This window comes from Spinacia oleracea, chromosome 1 (genome assembly GCF_020520425.1).
Source record: "Spinacia oleracea cultivar Varoflay chromosome 1, BTI_SOV_V1, whole genome shotgun sequence".
Classification (NCBI taxonomy): Eukaryota; Viridiplantae; Streptophyta; class Magnoliopsida; order Caryophyllales; family Amaranthaceae; genus Spinacia; species Spinacia oleracea.
In genome coordinates this window covers 131,346,644-131,364,236 of record NC_079487.1, presented here as the reverse complement: position 1 = coordinate 131,364,236, position 17,593 = coordinate 131,346,644, and the positions used below count along the sequence as shown (strand labels likewise).

Genomic DNA, 17,593 nt, shown 5'->3' with positions numbered 1-17,593 from the left:
TGCTGTAATGGACATTATGAGTACAAGGAGTCAGTCCAAAATAATAGGTCATATTTGGCTTCGTCCATCAAAGTGTCATATTATTGAATCGTTATTCTATGTAATCGTTAGATCTTAAAACGTATTCGGGAAAAACCCATTGCGTAATACTTCTATGACACTTTGATGAACGAAGCCAAATATGACCTATTATTTTGGACCGACTCCTCGTACTAGCATTAAACAGTTATTGGAAATGTTTATAGAATTCCAAAAAATAAAAAAAGCGTATAATAACAAAAAGTGATTTGTCAGAAAATAAAAAGATGCAATCGCCCACCGTGGGGCTCGAACCCACGACCACAAGGTTAAGAGCCTTGCGCTCTACCAACTGAGCTAGACGGGCTTGTTTGATATGTTTAGTTTTTATATCTTAAATCACCTCCCCTGTGTTCTTAATTGTTGTAATTATTCTTAAATGGGCATGGAGAAGAGGATTGATGATAATAAATCCCTATCTTCTATAGTAAGAATGATGTTGATTCTTGTTTTTTTTCAAATTTTCAAAAAGTATAACTACAAGCTCACCATTAGAGACAAAAAAATAAAAATAAATAATTCATCCGTAGCTTTCAAGTTGTGTTAGCCCAAACAAGCTACACGTTTGAAAGATAAAGAAATGCAAGCTCTGCTTAAAAAGTGACATGTACATAACAAATTTTATTAGTATGTTTTTTGGCAAGCTATAATGTATTGTAGGTAAAAAGTAAAGTAGCAGTGTACGTACGTTTTCTTGTTGCTTACCATTAGAAATGTTTTGTTCAATTTATGATTCTTAACATTTTTTTAGGCTTGAAATAAGTTTTCAATAGTCCAAAAAATTTCAAATAAGAAAGCGTATAATTTTCAATTGATCCGTACTAAATGGAAAAAAAAGCCAGTCAAACGGTGTCTAATATTTCAACAATGTACTTGAATTCACCAGGTTTTTGGTTTACTAATAAGTTGATCAAGTGCCTTTGCTACATAATACAAAAGCATGAATGGAAAACATGTTTAGTAGTTAATTATTGAATAAATTTGATATAATGATAACTTTTTATTTTACCTAATTGAAATACCTTTTCAAGCATTCCCCATTTATGTTAATGTGTTTAAGCATGCAATGCGTAAGTGACATTTTATATAAATATTGTAAATTTATATTATTCAGTATGAAGTACATGAATGTTAAATATTTCTAAAATATTATTTGGTGTTATTTATAAATATTATAAACATTAACGGTAGTCGGGTACTAATAAATGTTTCTCATGGAATAGAAATTTTGTCAAATGGGGTCCAATAATCCAGGAATGTACTTGAATTAAGTGCCCTGAAAGCATGAGTGGAAAACATGTTTGATAGCTAATTATTTGAATAAATTGACCTATTAGTAACCTTTTACTTAATTAAAAGACCTTTTCAAACATGTTCATGTGTCACACGTTTGATACATTCTTGCATAAAGTTGGACTTCATACTTGGATGCTTCATGCCACCATATATTATACTTTTATTAGATATTTGGTAATTTGGATATAAGCAACCATTCTTCATGTAGGACCGGTTATACATACCTCGTGCATTGTTCAACTATAAGTATTTCTTCTTATACGCGTACCATGTGAGCACGTACATTGGTTGGAAAATTGACTTCGTCTTGCAAGGCATAACATGCACAATCAATTGAATGGTAAATACTCTCTCGATATTACGATATATGTATGTTTTAAGATCTAACATCATTTTCTATATCATGTTTAAGTGACTAAAAAAGATCAAATATACATATCTGTTTTTTCTCAGGACTCCTTACCAATTCTTATAGCTTCATCTCCTCTTTCTGAAAGAGAATTTTACCTGAAAGGGACCCATATCTAAATTAGAATTTAGTGATCTTGCTATACCAATTCATACCACTTAAAAAATAATAATTGTAACAATAATATAAAAAAAAGTTAATAATAATAATGTGACATGGTCCATGTAACATAATTGATATTCATTGTTTTTTTCATGAAAAAAAATAGTGTGGAGTTTAATTGGTTCCTCTTGACTTGAAAAGGAAGAGAAGTAGATAGTTACGTGCCTGGCATGCAAAGTTAGCTAAAAAAGAAAGGGTCTTGTTTCTGTTGTTAGTTGTTTATCCCTTACAACAGAAACAATGTTCATCATTTTTGCACAAATTCAACGTCCTGTATAGATTTTTTGATTTGTTTTTTGTTTGGATATTCTTTGTCGATTTGTTGTTCATCTGAATTCGTCCTACTTCTCTTCCTTGATCGGGTTCTGCTCTTCGTTTCAGGTGATTTCATCTTCTGCAAATTTTTCTTCTTCTTTATATTCCTGTTTTACATTCAGTTTCTCTGTACATAAGTCGTAATTAGATCATACACACATATGACATGCCTATAGGAACCCTTATATTTTCTCATGCTAATCTACAAATGTATTTAATTTAATTTAATTTAATTTTTGATTTTGTTGAAATGCTGTAAACAAAATTTTTAAAACCATTGACTTTCACCTAAGCCTCTTTGATTGGCTGATCATGTTGGATTCGGGTTTAGTGTATTTGGGTTTAGTATAGGTCGGTTTTGGGTCAACCCACTATTTAGTTGTTTTTTTCCGGGTTATTTCAGGTTTCAGGTCCAAAATCCTGTTCAAGACCCTAAAATTTTATGGCGGATTTTAATCAGGATTTCTTATTGTAAAGTTTTGTCAAGTTACTTGCCATATTGAAGTACCTGAGAAAAGAAAAGAGCAAAACTGCATTTTCATCAAAAAAAAGTCTACACAAGTGCAGAGTTGAAGGCCTCATCAAGATGGCATCCCTAATACCAGGGGTGCTACTCAAACTACTCCAAAACATAGATTCAAAAGCAAAAATCCGAGGGGAATACCGATCAGTCCTCCTACAAGTAATCAGCATCGTTCCAGCTTTAAGCGGAGGAGAGTTATGGCCTGGTCACGGCTTCTTCCTCAAAGTCTCCGACTCTTCACATTCCACATACGTGTCCTTAAACAAGGAAGGTATCGAGCTTATACTCAATAATAAGCTACAATTAGGCCAATTCTTCTATATTGACCGTTTAGAGGCCGGAACTCCGGTCCCTACCGTTGTCGGAATTAGGCCCCTTCCTGGTAGGAACCCATTTATAGGTAATCCTAAAGATTTGATGCAAATTTTAGACCCTTCTGAAGGTCCTGTTCGTGTTGATGCTCGTAACATCAGCAACGGTTCTAAGGCATCAGAGATGAAGGTTAGGAGTTCGAGATTACATAAGCTTGTAATAAAAGAAGAAAAGTCGTCTGTTTCATCGCGTTATATGGAGGGTGTGTTATCATCAACTCATCATAGAATTAGTAGTAGTGATTCTATCAGTATGAAGAGTAGTGATGCTGAAAGCATTGGAGGTGGTGGTAAGGTTGTGGCCTTAAAATCTAAGTTACAAGAGCCTAAAGGTCAGGTATGTACTTCAACTTTCAATCTGTCATATTCCACAATTTTATACTCTGTCTTTTTTTAAGACTTTAAACTTCATTATAATTTGGAAATTTTTCAAAAAATTGTGACAAATGAACCTTATAAAAAAAATTGCCCTGAGATGAGATCTGAAATTGATTTTCTTGTTGTGAGATGGACCTTTACCCATTTTCCGATAGGTGACTCCAAATTTTCTGGCATTGACTCGCGCGTGTCATTCACGTGCTTATTACAAAATGATTTTATATAAAAAAAAATCATCAATTTTCCCTCCAATTCCCTCCCCTCCTTTAACTAACCTAAAAAAAAAAATCTATGCTTTCTCCTTCCTCAAAGCTTTGTTCCCTCCTTCATCTTCTTTGACCATTCCTTCAATTCGTGCACGATACCTTAAAAAGAAACCGTTGCTTCCCATAAAAATTCGTTTCTATTCGAACAAGGTAAGATCAAAAACCCCAAATTTTTTTTCGCATCAATTCGTCCAGTTTCAGTTTTGTGAAAGTTAGGGTTTATCTAAAATTATTTTTTAACAAGCACGTGAACGGCACACGCGAGTCAACGCCGGAAAATCGGAGTCAATCATTGAAAATGGGTAAAGTTCCCATCTCACAACAAAAATCAATTTTAGGTCCCATCTCACAACAATGTTTTATAGGTCATTTGTCATAATTTTTGAACTTTAAAAGATCATTTCTACCAAAAAAAATCCATTTACCTTGTAATCAACTATTATGCTGATATACATATTACTAAATGGTTGTAGTGGCAGAGTCTCCCTGCAACTCCTTGTAACAGTCGTCCAGTGACTCCTTCTCGAGTTCGTCCTACGACACCTAACCGTCAACGCCCCACAGTTCCTTCCCGCTCTCGTCCAATGACTCCAACCCGAACACGACCAGATACTCTTGAAGTGAAGGTTGAGTCTACTAGAGAAACCTTTCTTAAGACCGCACCTAGAAAAAGCGTTACCAAACAAGAAAACATAGATTTAAATTACTCGACTAATGCTAAAGACAAGACTCAAACTTCTGATCAGCAAACAGTCCCCTGGAGTTCTCTTCCTGCAAGTCTTTTGAAGCCAGGACAGGTACTCATTTTTGGCGAATATTTCCTCAATTTTTAGGCTGTGTTTGGCACGTCATTTCAGGCATCTTAAATGATAAAGTGCTGAAATTTTAAGTCATCTTAAATGATTAGAGCAGTTTGTCAAACACCTTAAATAAAATATTAGGTCTTGAAAGTGACTTAAATTGAGACATTACTTTGAGTAACGTTTCAATTTAAGGTCCTTAAATTTTCATGTATTTTACCTTTAATTTTTTATTTAAAACAATTATTTTATGAATTCCAACTCCTTAAACAACTCATATCTATCTAATCAGGTACCTTATTAATTCAGCACCTTATCGGTTTCAGCTACAACCTTATCAGTTTCAGCAACAACCTTTCCAGTTTTAACTCTATCTCTCTATTTTAGTTAGTTTTGCCAAACATAGCCTTAATATTTCGAGTATTTTTCTTCCCTAACTTAGTAGGTTTCTCAAATTCTGTTATGGTTGTATAATTTTTATCAGGTAATGCTTAGGAGAAGAGACTTAGCATCCTTAGTTGCAGCAGAAGCTCAAAAAGAAGCAACTACAGCTGCAATTCTTGTCAAGTGTATAGAGTAAGTTGTTCATAGTAATCTCCAAACATAACTTAATTTGGTATTAAATTAAGCTCCTATATATATATATATTGTTAATTAACAAACACATTCTGTTTCACTCAGCATGTTTTCTGATCTGTGTTCCTCTGCTTCACCCACGAATCCTCACGCCTCTCTTACAAAGTTCTTCGCGCTACACCAAGTCATTGATCAACAAAGCTCCTCAAAGGAAAAACTCCTGATATTACACAACAATTCATCCTCACAAAGCAACGATAACCCTAACACAACACCACCACGACTTTCCATAAATGGAAAGAACACCACGAAATCCTTAAAGCCGGCATCAGAACTAAGCATGGCTGATAAGTTTGAATGGTCTAATAAAGGCCAAGGAATGAATGACACAAAAGAGGTCAGACTAATTTTATTGAAAGAATCGCGATCATGGTTTTTGAGGTTCTTAGATGCAGCACTAGATAGTGGTTTTCGAGTGGAGAAGAAGAAATGCATTAAAGATAGTTTTGGGAGGAGATCATTAGAACCTGATAATCATATTGCATTGACATTATCACAACTTAAGCAAGCTAATGAGTGGTTAGACAAATTAAAAGGAAGTACGAGTAATAATGATGATGGTATTTCAGAAAGAGTTGATAAGCTTAAGAAGAAAGTTTACGCATGCTTGCTTCTTCATATAGACTCTGCTGCATCAGCTCTCGAGAACAGATCAGATCGTAAATGACTGAAAATACAAGTCCAAAGTTGTATTTGAATTAGTTTTTTTGGGTTATTCTTATTTCTCTAATTTATGATATTAATTTAATTATGCTGAAATTTAATATGTTCAATCCCAAGGGGTGGGAATTACATAGATTAAGCTTGAGAAAAGAACAATTTCTGATGCTGGAAATTCTGTAAATTACTTACTGAATACAAAGGTGACCCATTGAGGTTCTCTTGCATTACTATTTCCATTTCCACTAATTTTCGCGGCAGCTGATTCAGCACCAATGTTGTGATATGATTCAGTACATAGATTGTTACTGGTTTTTTATTGACTAAAATCGACTTCTGTTAATCGAAACTGATCTTTCCTGATTTACTAATTTTTCTGTCATTTACAATTATCATTTATACTAATTAGAACTGATTTTTACTGAAACATGTTGCAAGGCCATAACGAAACATGTTTCCCTGCATTTGCGTACGAAAATAAGAGTAGAATTCATAACTAAGCCTGAAATAAACATAATATAGTACAACTAGTCAACTAAAACAAGCAGGATAAATGTATTATAATGCTGGAATCAGCTGATCAAAGTTAATGACCCAAAATGCTTAGCACGTTCATGAAATGCAGTGTAAACATTATTACCAATTCCTCGTACGTACATACTTCCTCAAATGTGTACAGAACTGTTGATTACGACGTCTTTCGATCTGCATCAGGGCAAGTTACCAAGATGGTGAGGCAGGACACAAGCCTACATATATAGTATATACTACCTTTATCCGGATTTACTTATCGTATACTTAATTCCGGACCGAGGAAGTAATTCTCAAGACACCAACATAAAAATGCAGTGTCTGAAAAACATTTACATGTATGAAGCATGTGCCCTGCTTCTCCACCATGGCTAAGTTACCCTCTTTTAGGAGATTTGTCATTTTTTCAAGTTTTTGATGATTTTAGGTTTAGAAGAGTTAATTGCATGAAAAGTGTGTATATATATGTAACATGAATAATAAGATTATAATATTTGGTGAGAATTGTAACAAACTAACAGCTAATATAATGTTTGTTTAGTTGTTGACATGTTTGCAAATTAGATGGGTGGTTTTTGATAATGATGGTTGAATGCTTGATTATGGGTATTTGTTGGGTTTGACCCAAATCTGTGTTTGTTGTTTAGCAGTTCTAAAGGTGCTGTAATTACTGTTGAAGTTTGGCTGCCAAAAACAAGGCTTTTTCATTAAGATTTGTCAAGATGGGTACAAAACTAAGGGGAAGAAATTTTCCATTAGTTTTGTTTGTTAAGGGGTGAAAAACAATTCGGCTAACTCGTTGGCTAAATATATGCGAAACAACTACATAATATATACTTTGCATAATGCAACCTTGTCTTATGTTCTTCGATCTTACATTCGAAACGAAAGATTTAACAAATCTTAGATGAATTTCACGTGTCACCTTTAGCCATTGTGACACCCTTAGATGAATTTCATGTCCAAGCCCTATTATTTGTGCCAAGGCTCATGGCTTAAATGTTAGGATACGAAGTGGGGGTCACGATTATGAAGGTTTGTCATACACGTCGCCTAAATCTTTTATCGTGTTAGACATGTTCAATCTTCGATCCATTGATATCGACGTTGCAAATGAGACAGCATGGGCCGAAGCTAAGGCAACAGTCAGGTGAGCTTTACTATAAAATCGCAAACTTGAGCAACACACTCGCGTTTCCCGGATGGGATTTGCACAACACTTGGGTTAGGTGGGCACATTAGTGGAGGTGGTTATGGTAATTTGATACGAAATACGGACTTTCTAGTGATAATGTAATGGATGCTAAAGTTGTGGATGCTAATGGAGATATACTTGATAGGAAATCGATGGGGGAGGACCTTTTCTGGGCCATCAGAGGCGGTGGAGCCTCGAGTTTTTGTGTTGTGCTTTCATGGAAACTCAAACTAGTACAAGTTCCGGAAATTGTCACGGTCTTTAACGTTGGAAGAACTCTAGACGAAGAGGCAACAAATATTTTTGATCAATGGCAAAGGGTTAAAATTGATCCTAAACTCTTCATTAGGGCAATTCCTCGCGTTGTAAATGGGAGTCGAGAGGGAAATAAGACGGTAAAGGTCACTTTCATTGCCCTTTACCTCGGAAGGGCTAACGAATCGTTGGAAAATCGTTTCCTTTATTAGGTTTGCATTTACAAGATTGCATTGAAATGCCTTGGATTGAAACAACCCTATATTGGTACAGTTTCCCTAAAGGCGCCACAACTGAAGACCTACTCAAAAGGACACCAATTGAACAATATCACTCAAAGTTCAGATCAGATTATGTTCAAAAATTGATCCCAAAGGAAGGGTTAGAAGCAATATGGAAGAAGATGATCGAGTTAGAAGTCATGTTCATGCAATTTAATCCTTATGGTGGAGAAATGAGCAAAATCCCTGAATTTGCAACTCTCTTCCCTCATAGATCGGGATATTTATTCAAAATTCAGTACAATGCAATATGGTATGAAGACGGGGAGGAAATTGCTAATCGTTACCTAAACGCGTCTAGAGAACTTTACGATACGTTAGCTCCTTATGTTTCCAAGAATCCAAGGGAACATTTTTTGAACAATAGGGACATTGATATTGGTACAAATAAGGATGGGAACACCACATTTGGCTCTATGTACTTCAAGGGGAATTTGCCAAGGTTGTTAAATGTTAATGACCAAGGCTAAAGTTGATCCCGACAATTTTTTCAGATGTAATGACCAAGAATGTAAAGTGAAAGAACAATACGTTTTTAAAATATATGCTCTTTGGATTTGAACAATACGTTCGTTTAAAAACAGGATGCACATTGCCAGGTACATAAACCACATATTCTGATCTAACCTACTCTGATAAAGAGTTATTTTACAGAGCTTTTTCAAGAACTGGGGTATAAAACAAGACATTATTCGTATATTATTTCACAGGGGGCCAAAAGTAGGAATCACCCTCTCTAAATGGTGAACTAACCATGAAATACAAACATAAAATGTGGCACAAATAGATTTTAAAGCTTATAACCAGTATGTTAGTTTCTAACCAAAACAGGAATACTTTGCTCATTCCTAAAGAAATTGCTGGGATCAACCTTAGCCTTCACCATCAACAACCGATCGACGTTCCCTTTGAAAAAGTTTACAGCAAAAGCTAAGCTATTATTTGCATTGGTTCCAATATCAATATCCCTGTAATTCAGAAAGGCTTCCCTCGGACTCTTAGATACATAAGGAGTCATCAACTCGTAAACCTCTTTCGTTTGTTCAATACTTCGTTGTGTAAGCTCCCTCGAGTTTTCTTTCCAATAAGAAAGGTATTGAATCTTGAAAAGGTTCCCTTTCCTGTGAGGGAAGGGTGTTGCAGTCTCAGGAATTTCACTCATTTTTCCACCATATGGATTAAATTGCATGGTTACATTCTCTACTTCAAGCATCTTCTTCCATAATATATCTAATCCCGTATTAGGGATCGGCTCTTTTACATAATCTGACTTGTGTTTATCAAATGACAAACCGAGAGGTGGATAACGATCAAGCAAAATCTCGAGGGAAGTATTTATTGGTAAACCATAGAAAAACACAGTTGATTCAACCCAACTCTGTTCATTACATTCATCTTTCTTCAACCCTAACAGAGGAAGATGTTCTTTTAGCAGCTCAATAAGGGTGTTGGACTGTCCTAGGTACATTCCTATGAACTGAAGTTGCACCATTTTTTTTTACCCTTTTCGGTTTCATTTGGCCGGACATGAGCTTCTATTCTTAAGAACAAGTTAGGGTCTAAATTGTATGCAATATGTTGCCATTGATCGAAAATGGCGTTCCCCCCACCATCTAAGGTCTTATTTACAAGAAAGGTGGTTACTGTTTCAGGAACTTGGACTAAACTAATCTTCCATGCTAAAACAACACAAAAACTAGCAGCACCACCACCTCTAATAGCCCAAAATAGGTCTTCTCCCATAGTTTCCCGGTTAAGAATCACACCATTAACATCCACAATTTCAGCATCAATGATGTTATCAACTGTCAACCCGAATTTCCTAAGCATATTACCATAACCACCTCCGGTAAAATGACCTCCTACCCCAACAGACGGACACACGCCTCCAGGGAAGGCACGTGTATTGCTTACATTCGCTATGCTATAGTAAAGCTCACCAAGTGTTGCCCCAGATTGGACCCATGCAGTGTCGGTTCCTAGATCAATATTGATTGATCGAAGGTTGAAAAGGTCGAGTATTATAAATGGGTTTGGGGATACATAGGAGAGACCCTCGTAATCATGGCCACCACTTCGGATCCTCATTTCTAGACCATGAGCCTTAGCACACAAAATAGTTGCTTGGACATGAGACTTTTCTAGGGCTGTGACAATAGCTAGGGGTTTTGGGGTAGATGACATGTTGAACCGTAAATTTCTAACATTTGCATTCAAAATGGATGAAAATGAAGCATTTTGTGGAGTGTAGATGACATCAGTGATCAAATTTGAGGTATTAGAATGCTGGGGAAGGCAATCAAGAAAGTTTTCGCTATTAATTTCTGAAACTGATGCATCTATTTGTATAAGAACGAAAATTAGCATCAAAATTTGGGGCATCATCTTTTTTTTGGTTTAATAATTTCTTTCTTGAACATCCTCTTATATATGAAAAAAGAATCCATAAGAATGAATGCAATCACATATTAAGCATCATAAATCCTGATAATTAAGGAAATATATCATCAATTTTATGTTTTACTCTACAATCTGCTTTTATTGCATTTTAATAAAATGTGTGTTTCCATTTCAAATATAAAAAATGGTATTTTCCATCATCAAAAATAAAAAATCATCCGTTTCAAACACAACACATTAATTTACTTTTACTACTATTTAATGTGTTGTTATAAGTTTTACACATCCCTTCCTTTTCCATATCACCATTTTAATGCAATAATTATTGCAAAGATATCAATATAAAAATTTTAATATTGTAATCAATTAGCCATTCTTTTCTCCTATATTTGATAACTCCTTAAGGGCACTGTTCAGATCACTGTCCATAAAAAATTTACAGCGTATTTTAGTACAAATAAGTTCTAATCAGTAAAAAGAAGAATCAGTAAAAAAAAATCAGTGATCTCATACAATAAAAACACCAGAGAATCGGAGAAAATAAGTTCTTATAGCTTATAGATTAATATTAGTTTCAATAAGTAAAAGTCAGTTTGCACAAGAACCTTAAATGTGTTGTATTAGTTACTACTCCCTCCCTCTCAAATTAATAGTCATATTCATAGCTTAATATATATGAATGGTTAATGTGACATCTATACTGGGATGGAGAATTGAAGAGATTGTTACTTTCTTTTTGATAGTAAAAGTAATTCATTAATAGAAAAAGTCACACGACATCTACAAGAGTATTGTTACTTTTAAGTAGTACAGAGTTGAGAGTATCTGAGTGGATTCAAAAAAGCCTCTCTAATGCCAAGTTGATTCAAGGATTGGCATCATGAAATCTTAGAAGTGAAGAGAATAATTGCAAAGATTATGTATCCAACGAGCTAAAAGTGAAAATATTATGCATATATCAAACATTAACAACTTCTCTAAGGCGGAAGTCTGTGACAATGGCTAGAGGTTTCAGGGTAGATACCAGATTGAGCAGCAAAATTTTCACATTTAAAATAGATGAAAATGAAGTATATTTTGTGGAGTGTAGATGACTTTAATGATAAATTTCGAGGTATTCGAACAATGAGGAAGGAAATCAAGAAACTTTCAATATTATGTTTTGGGGCTGATTTATAAAGAAATAATGCAAAGCATCGTCTTTTGTTGGTCATTTCAACACCCTCTTCTATATGTATATTAACACTTGTAATATGAAAAACATAATTAAGAAAAAAGTGATTGCAATCAAAATCTCAGTCTTTTGGGATATGAATATATAGTACCTTCTTATTGTTCTAAATATTCTTTATGACTCATATTCTCTTTCGGCACCAAAGGTAGTTTTTTATTAGGGAACAATATCAACAAAACTCTTATCAGATATGCATATACCGGAATATAGCAGGATCCTAAGCATAAAATACAACAGCAGAGGAATAATAAAATACTTTACCTTTGTTTTGGCGTTCTGTATACATGTCTGGTGAACAATACTTCATTTATTGAAGAAGAATTCAAACCATGAGATTTCTTCCCTGCTTCTGTAGGGAACAATAATCGATTGAGCTTTTAATCTTCCCTGATTCTTTTACTGGAATATACAAGCATAGGACAACAGCCCAATGAGTAATACTGTAAACAAATAGAAAGATGAAAAGGCAAAACAAGGACAAACAGATCATTACCAGGAATTAAAACTATTTCTTTACATATGTTCTTCCATACAAAACAAGTCATAACCAAGCTAGATCCCCTTCCACTACCATCCAAAAAAAATTGGCCCACTAAAATATTTAATGAGAGCCTCAGACCCCGAAGTCCAAAAGAGAAAGAGAAGAAGATGGTGGATCAAAGATTCTGTCTGAAAGTTAGATTCAGACGACCAGGGCGGAAGTTTGTTTCTTGGAGCAGAGATGCAGGGGCAGTGTCTTTTAGAATCCTAGAAACTCCATGGAAAATATGTCTTGACTTACCTCCGAAAACTAGAACATCTCCAGACTCTAAATTGATCTTATTTGCCTTTTCAACATCTACCTGATCACCGTATAGAAACTCTGCAGTGTCACCAATAGAGAAAGACACGATGGGTATTCCTTTGCCAAGACTTTCTCGACCCTCATCCTTGTCCTGAAACAAGCAGACGAATGTATCAATCGAGGCAATGAGATACTGGAGCTCCAATTTGTTTGACAGCAGTACAACCTTAGTACTTTAGTTTCAGTTTGTAGCAACAACAAGAACAAAGCCTTAGTCCCAAAATGTTTTGGGGTCGGCTAACAACATAGCCTCAGTTTGTAGCATAACTGTAAAAACAAAAGAACCAAGCCAATTGCCTAACAGTTAGGCAACTAACACGGGATAAAAGTCCATCGCCATATTTACACTTCACCTTGACCAAAAACAGAAAACTACCCAAATTTGGTTTATATGGACATGTTGGTAATAGACCTGGTTATCGGGCGGGGCGGGTCAGGGTCGGTGCGGGTCAAAATAGGGTCGGGTATTGAAAGGGTCATTTTTAGCGGGTCGATAATGGGCGGGTCAAAAGCGGGTTGCGGGTCAATAGCGGGTCATTAGTGGGCGGGTCAATAAACGAGCAATGAAAAATGAAAAACAAAAGAGCCATGTGCAAGTACAAGTAAATACGAAGCTATACACTTAATTTTTTGTATCATTACTATTTTAATTTTCAAAATAATTGTAGTATAAGTTTGACCCTATAATGACCCTGTCCAATAAAGGCCCTGTCCAATAAGAGTCCTGCCCAATAAAAGCCCTATTAACTTGACCCTAACCCTATATCCATTGGACTACCCTGTCCAATAACCAGGTAGTTGCCAAACTTATTAGGCCGATAGACTTTTGTAAAGGAAAAGGAAATTTTTGGCCCTGTATAAAAATAGAGGCTATAGAGCGTAAAACAAGTCAGCAAAACCAACAGTTTCATTTTCTTCTGCCTTCTGGTAGGTTGGCCCACTAGGCACGAAAAAGAAAAGAATCTAGTACTTTTTTTGACAAATTCACGAAGATGAGTTTTATTGTGTGATTCAATAGCCAGTAACTTAAGTTTTGGAGCTCATCTACATACTTTTAGGACTTAACAAGATTCAAGATTCCATTAGACAGCCAACAAACAAGCAATTAAAAAACGACTTCTATTGCTAAAAGGCATTGTCCAAATGTATCTCCAACATGAAAGTGTCGTTGGTTATCACACTAACAACTAGAACATGCAAGAAAGTCGGAAAAGCTTGAGATTTACGCACCTGATGTAAACCAAGGCGTCCAGATGGTGCATAATAATTTACAAGGCATATATCTGGTTTTACTGGGGGAAGAACATCTTCTACATTTTTTACCCCAGTTTGTTCAGCTATGAGGGAATGAGAGTCCTTGATGATTCTACTAATTAACAGCTGAAACTCCTGTGGAACTGAGGGTGGTTTTGCTTGATCAATTGGTCGTACTTCCCCGTATTTGCTGGTCTCAGGATCCCAAAACTCACCAAAACACATCATTTTCAAATGCAACTTCCCTCCTTCACGGAAACCAGGCTGATAGAAACCTGCAGGGCCCATACCATGGTTTCGGCATATCTTTAGAATTTTTGCCTGCAGTGTACAGAATTCACCCATGTCAATATATTATAATCTTTAGTATGTTTAGGTTTAACATAGTACAGATCAAGTACTAATTCATATGGTCCTCTGTCCTCTCCTCTCCTACTATAAGAGAGGAATAACTCAAATAAGAAAGAATTTCATCCCTAGTGCATTTGTAATTTCCCCATCAGAAAAGCAACAAAAAAAAAGCAACTATACTGCTCATGCACGTGGCTCAAATCTTATATACCACCATTTTCTTTATCAGAAGTTTTCTCTTTGCCTTACACACAAGGTACAGAAAAAAATTAAAAACAGTTGTTTAAAACCATTATTTCACCTTCCGATAAACGGTTAGGTTAGCATCATATAGGTAAATTGGCGTGATACTACAACCTTCCAGTGAGGAACAGTTTTTCAAACGCAAAATAATGGATTGTTTCATCTCATCTAATGTGACGAGCAGGTACTAATATTCCGGATGGATGCATTTGAAAAAGAAATCTAGAAAATATAGGTACCTGTTCTGAGGTTGAAAAATAGCTCTTCAGATGAACCATCCCAGATCTCAAAATAATCCCTTGATAATTTTTCTTCTCATTTCGCTTTTCCCTATTCATCACTATCAAGGATGGTTTCAACGCAACATAACCTGATTTCAGAGGGCAGATATCAAAAACTTCAACTACAGTAGAGCTATTAGGATGCTCGTTCTTTTCGTGGTCAAGTTCATTCTCAGTACTTGTTACAATGTTGGCACCGGAAAAATTTCTGTTTTCCGCTGCTGATTCTAGTGAAAGGCAAGACACGCCTGTGAGATGGTCAACACTTCCCATGAATGAACAACCAAGGTTTATTGGCACTTTTTCTTCAACAAAGGTGGATCCAAGTTGTTTATCATGACTAGAATTACCAGCAGTACTGCTAGCCTTGGAGGAGGTTCTCCATTGCTTTTCCCTACCCCCAAAACTTTCCCCCCCAAACGAAGAACTTCCCCGTTGCTGGTTCTGGCGACTTGCAGAAGTCCCATTGTCATTATCTTGTGAGACAACACCATCCGAATTATGCCCTTTTACTTGCCGTGATCCATGTGGTTTTCTATCTAAAGAACCACCACCCCTGAACGTAGAACTTCCCTGTTGCTGGCTGTGGTGACCTACAGGAGTCACATTCTCATATTTTACTGAGACTACACCATCTGAATTGTGCCCTTTTACTTGCCGAGAGCTATATGGCTTTCTATCTAGAGAGCCTGACATGCGCTCATTAGAAGATGCATCTTGAATCTGCGTGATGGTAAGTAAACAACAGTCTCAAATTCAATGTGGTTACTCGGTCTATCGAATGCAAACCACCTTAGAGGAAAAATAACCAGCGCCACAAAAAAATTCAATCTTATGAATGTTTGAGGCATAACAATGACCAAAAAAAAACCTGGGCACAATTGAACATAAAATATTTTATAATGCACCAAATGTAGGATCTAAATTGCGAATTTGGAACCTCACACTTATGCACTAACTTAATCAGAAATTAGTTACAACTGTAATCCTACCAACAATACAATTATCACCAAATTGAGCAACTTCATCTCTTCATTACTATATCGGCCACGAAATCAAAACTGCAGATTATAATTGATAAAAGCCATGCATGTATCTTTCACTCATACCAAATATCAAAGACCATTTTAAATTGAATTGAACAATTGCAAACCACGATTTTAGGTCAACAAATCGTCTTTTAAACATTACAAGCTCTATATCTTAATCATAGGTCTCCATTTTTGAAATATTCCAGTCACAAGTATCAATAATAAAATTGAGAAAGCATCCGAAAACGGAAAACATTTAAAATTTCATTTTCCTTGCTAAAGAAGAATAAATAATTGAATTAGCCAAGACAAGAACAACCCATATCATGATTTTTTGCAAATTCGCAAGATTATAGCAGCATGCAACACTTAAGAACCAAAAAAAAAAATTATAAACCCTAACTCTGAAAATTGAATTAAAAACTGGGGGGAACCCCAAAAATTCGCAAATAAAAGAGATGGGAGAAAAGAAAAGGGAAATTACAGGGGTTTGAAGATGAAGAGAGGAATCGCCAGTAACTTTCTGCCATACTTGGGCACCTCGACCTTGACCTTGACCTTGACCTTGACCTTGACCTCTACCTCTACCTCTACCTCTACCTCTTGACGACGATCCATTTCGATTCATTGCAGAAATTTCAAGCGAATGAGAAGTTCGGTAGCTTTTGGCGGGGTTGCTTAAAATGGAGTTAGCAGTTATGGAAGTGTTTGGAGAACACAAGTACAAATTTGGGGGTTTAATCTGATTTTCTTTGATGTCAATTTGTCTTTTACGGTGTGTTGAGAAATGGAACGGTCGTTCTATTTTCACCGTATTTCACTTTTATGATCTCAACAATCACACACCAATTTATGGACTATGGACGGACTATGAATCATGGTAGAGTAAATAGGTCTGGAGGTCCCTAAACTTTGTCAAAATGAGCAGTTAGGTCCTCAAGTTTCAAAAGGAGCATTTAGGTCCCTCAAAATGGATGGAAACCGCTGCTTTTTGACTTCTGTTACTAACGTCTGTTAAATGAATTAAAAATAAAGGCAAATTAATATAAAAGGCAGAAAAGGACAAAATAACCGTTACTTTTACATATTAATAATAATTAAATAAAGGGAAACCCTTTTAAGTTAGCTTTTTACAAAAACTAGCAGTTCAAAGTATTTAACAAGACCATTTGTACCAAAATTATTCAACACTTAATAAAATAAATAATAAAAAAAAGGATCAAAGTTTCCTACTAATCAAATCCCCAAATTAACACACCCAACAAGCATAGGTTAATCAACAACATTTCTTAGAGACAATTTATCAAACACCTTGTGTGCACACCCAAGTAACTTACATTTCCGGTAAAATTCATCCGAGCTCAAACCCATAAACTCCATGCATCATCATCATCATCGTCTTCAATCTCATGTTTAATCAGCAAGTCAGCAACTCATACATGAAATCTAACGAGCCTACGACTACTAGTACTCTGCTCAACCATACTCTTTCAAATATATTCTTATCAACAGCCTAGCTAGCTAACATAACTTTGTGGATCAAACAACAATGCGGGGTCTAAGTGTAAAATTCCATTGTAATCCTCATCATGATCACCATCAATCATCTATCATCTATCAACTTGAGCTTGAGATCACAATAATCGTGCACCTTCAAAGATCACAATAATCATCTATCAACTTGAGCTTGAGATCCTCATCATGATCACCATCAATCATCGTTGATCCTCATCATGATCACCATCAATCATCATCGTTCTATTTTTCTTGGTAACAATCTTTTGAAATACGGAGTAATT

General features: G+C 35.6%; 3 protein-coding genes, 1 non-coding gene and 1 pseudogene across 4 annotated transcripts; 2 read left to right on the top strand and 3 right to left on the bottom strand.

Annotated features, from left to right (window-relative positions):
• Nucleotides 1-312: 312 nt before the first annotated feature.
• Nucleotides 313-385, bottom strand: TRNAK-CUU (transfer RNA lysine (anticodon CUU)). Its single transcript has one exon. It is a non-coding gene; the product is annotated as a tRNA-Lys (tRNA).
• A 1,700-nt stretch (nt 386-2,085) lies between these two features.
• Nucleotides 2,086-6,194, top strand: LOC110804277 (uncharacterized). The gene is made up of 5 exons (XM_022009849.2): nt 2,086-2,326; nt 2,664-3,491; nt 4,272-4,595; nt 5,083-5,174; nt 5,280-6,194. Exons 2-5 carry the CDS (start codon nt 2,847-2,849, stop codon nt 5,899-5,901), a joined length of 1,683 nt encoding a protein of 560 aa, XP_021865541.1. The 5' UTR covers nt 2,086-2,326; nt 2,664-2,846; the 3' UTR covers nt 5,902-6,194.
• A 411-nt stretch (nt 6,195-6,605) lies between these two features.
• Nucleotides 6,606-12,423, bottom strand: LOC110804288 (berberine bridge enzyme-like 8). The gene is given in 4 exon segments (XM_056828904.1): nt 6,606-9,678; nt 9,681-10,977; nt 12,052-12,189; nt 12,284-12,423. Coding segments are annotated over 2 exon segments (1,572 nt in total). The 5' UTR covers nt 10,542-10,977; nt 12,052-12,189; nt 12,284-12,423; the 3' UTR covers nt 6,606-8,967.
• Nucleotides 7,148-8,717, top strand: LOC110803089 (berberine bridge enzyme-like 4; annotated as a pseudogene).
• Nucleotides 12,250-16,595, bottom strand: LOC110804297 (uncharacterized). The gene is made up of 4 exons (XM_022009876.2): nt 16,279-16,595; nt 14,722-15,486; nt 13,865-14,209; nt 12,250-12,725 (listed from the first exon to the last, which is right to left on the bottom strand). Exons 1-4 carry the CDS (start codon nt 16,420-16,422, stop codon nt 12,447-12,449), a joined length of 1,533 nt encoding a protein of 510 aa, XP_021865568.1. The 5' UTR covers nt 16,423-16,595; the 3' UTR covers nt 12,250-12,446.
• Between the last annotated feature and the right edge of the window lie 998 nt (nt 16,596-17,593).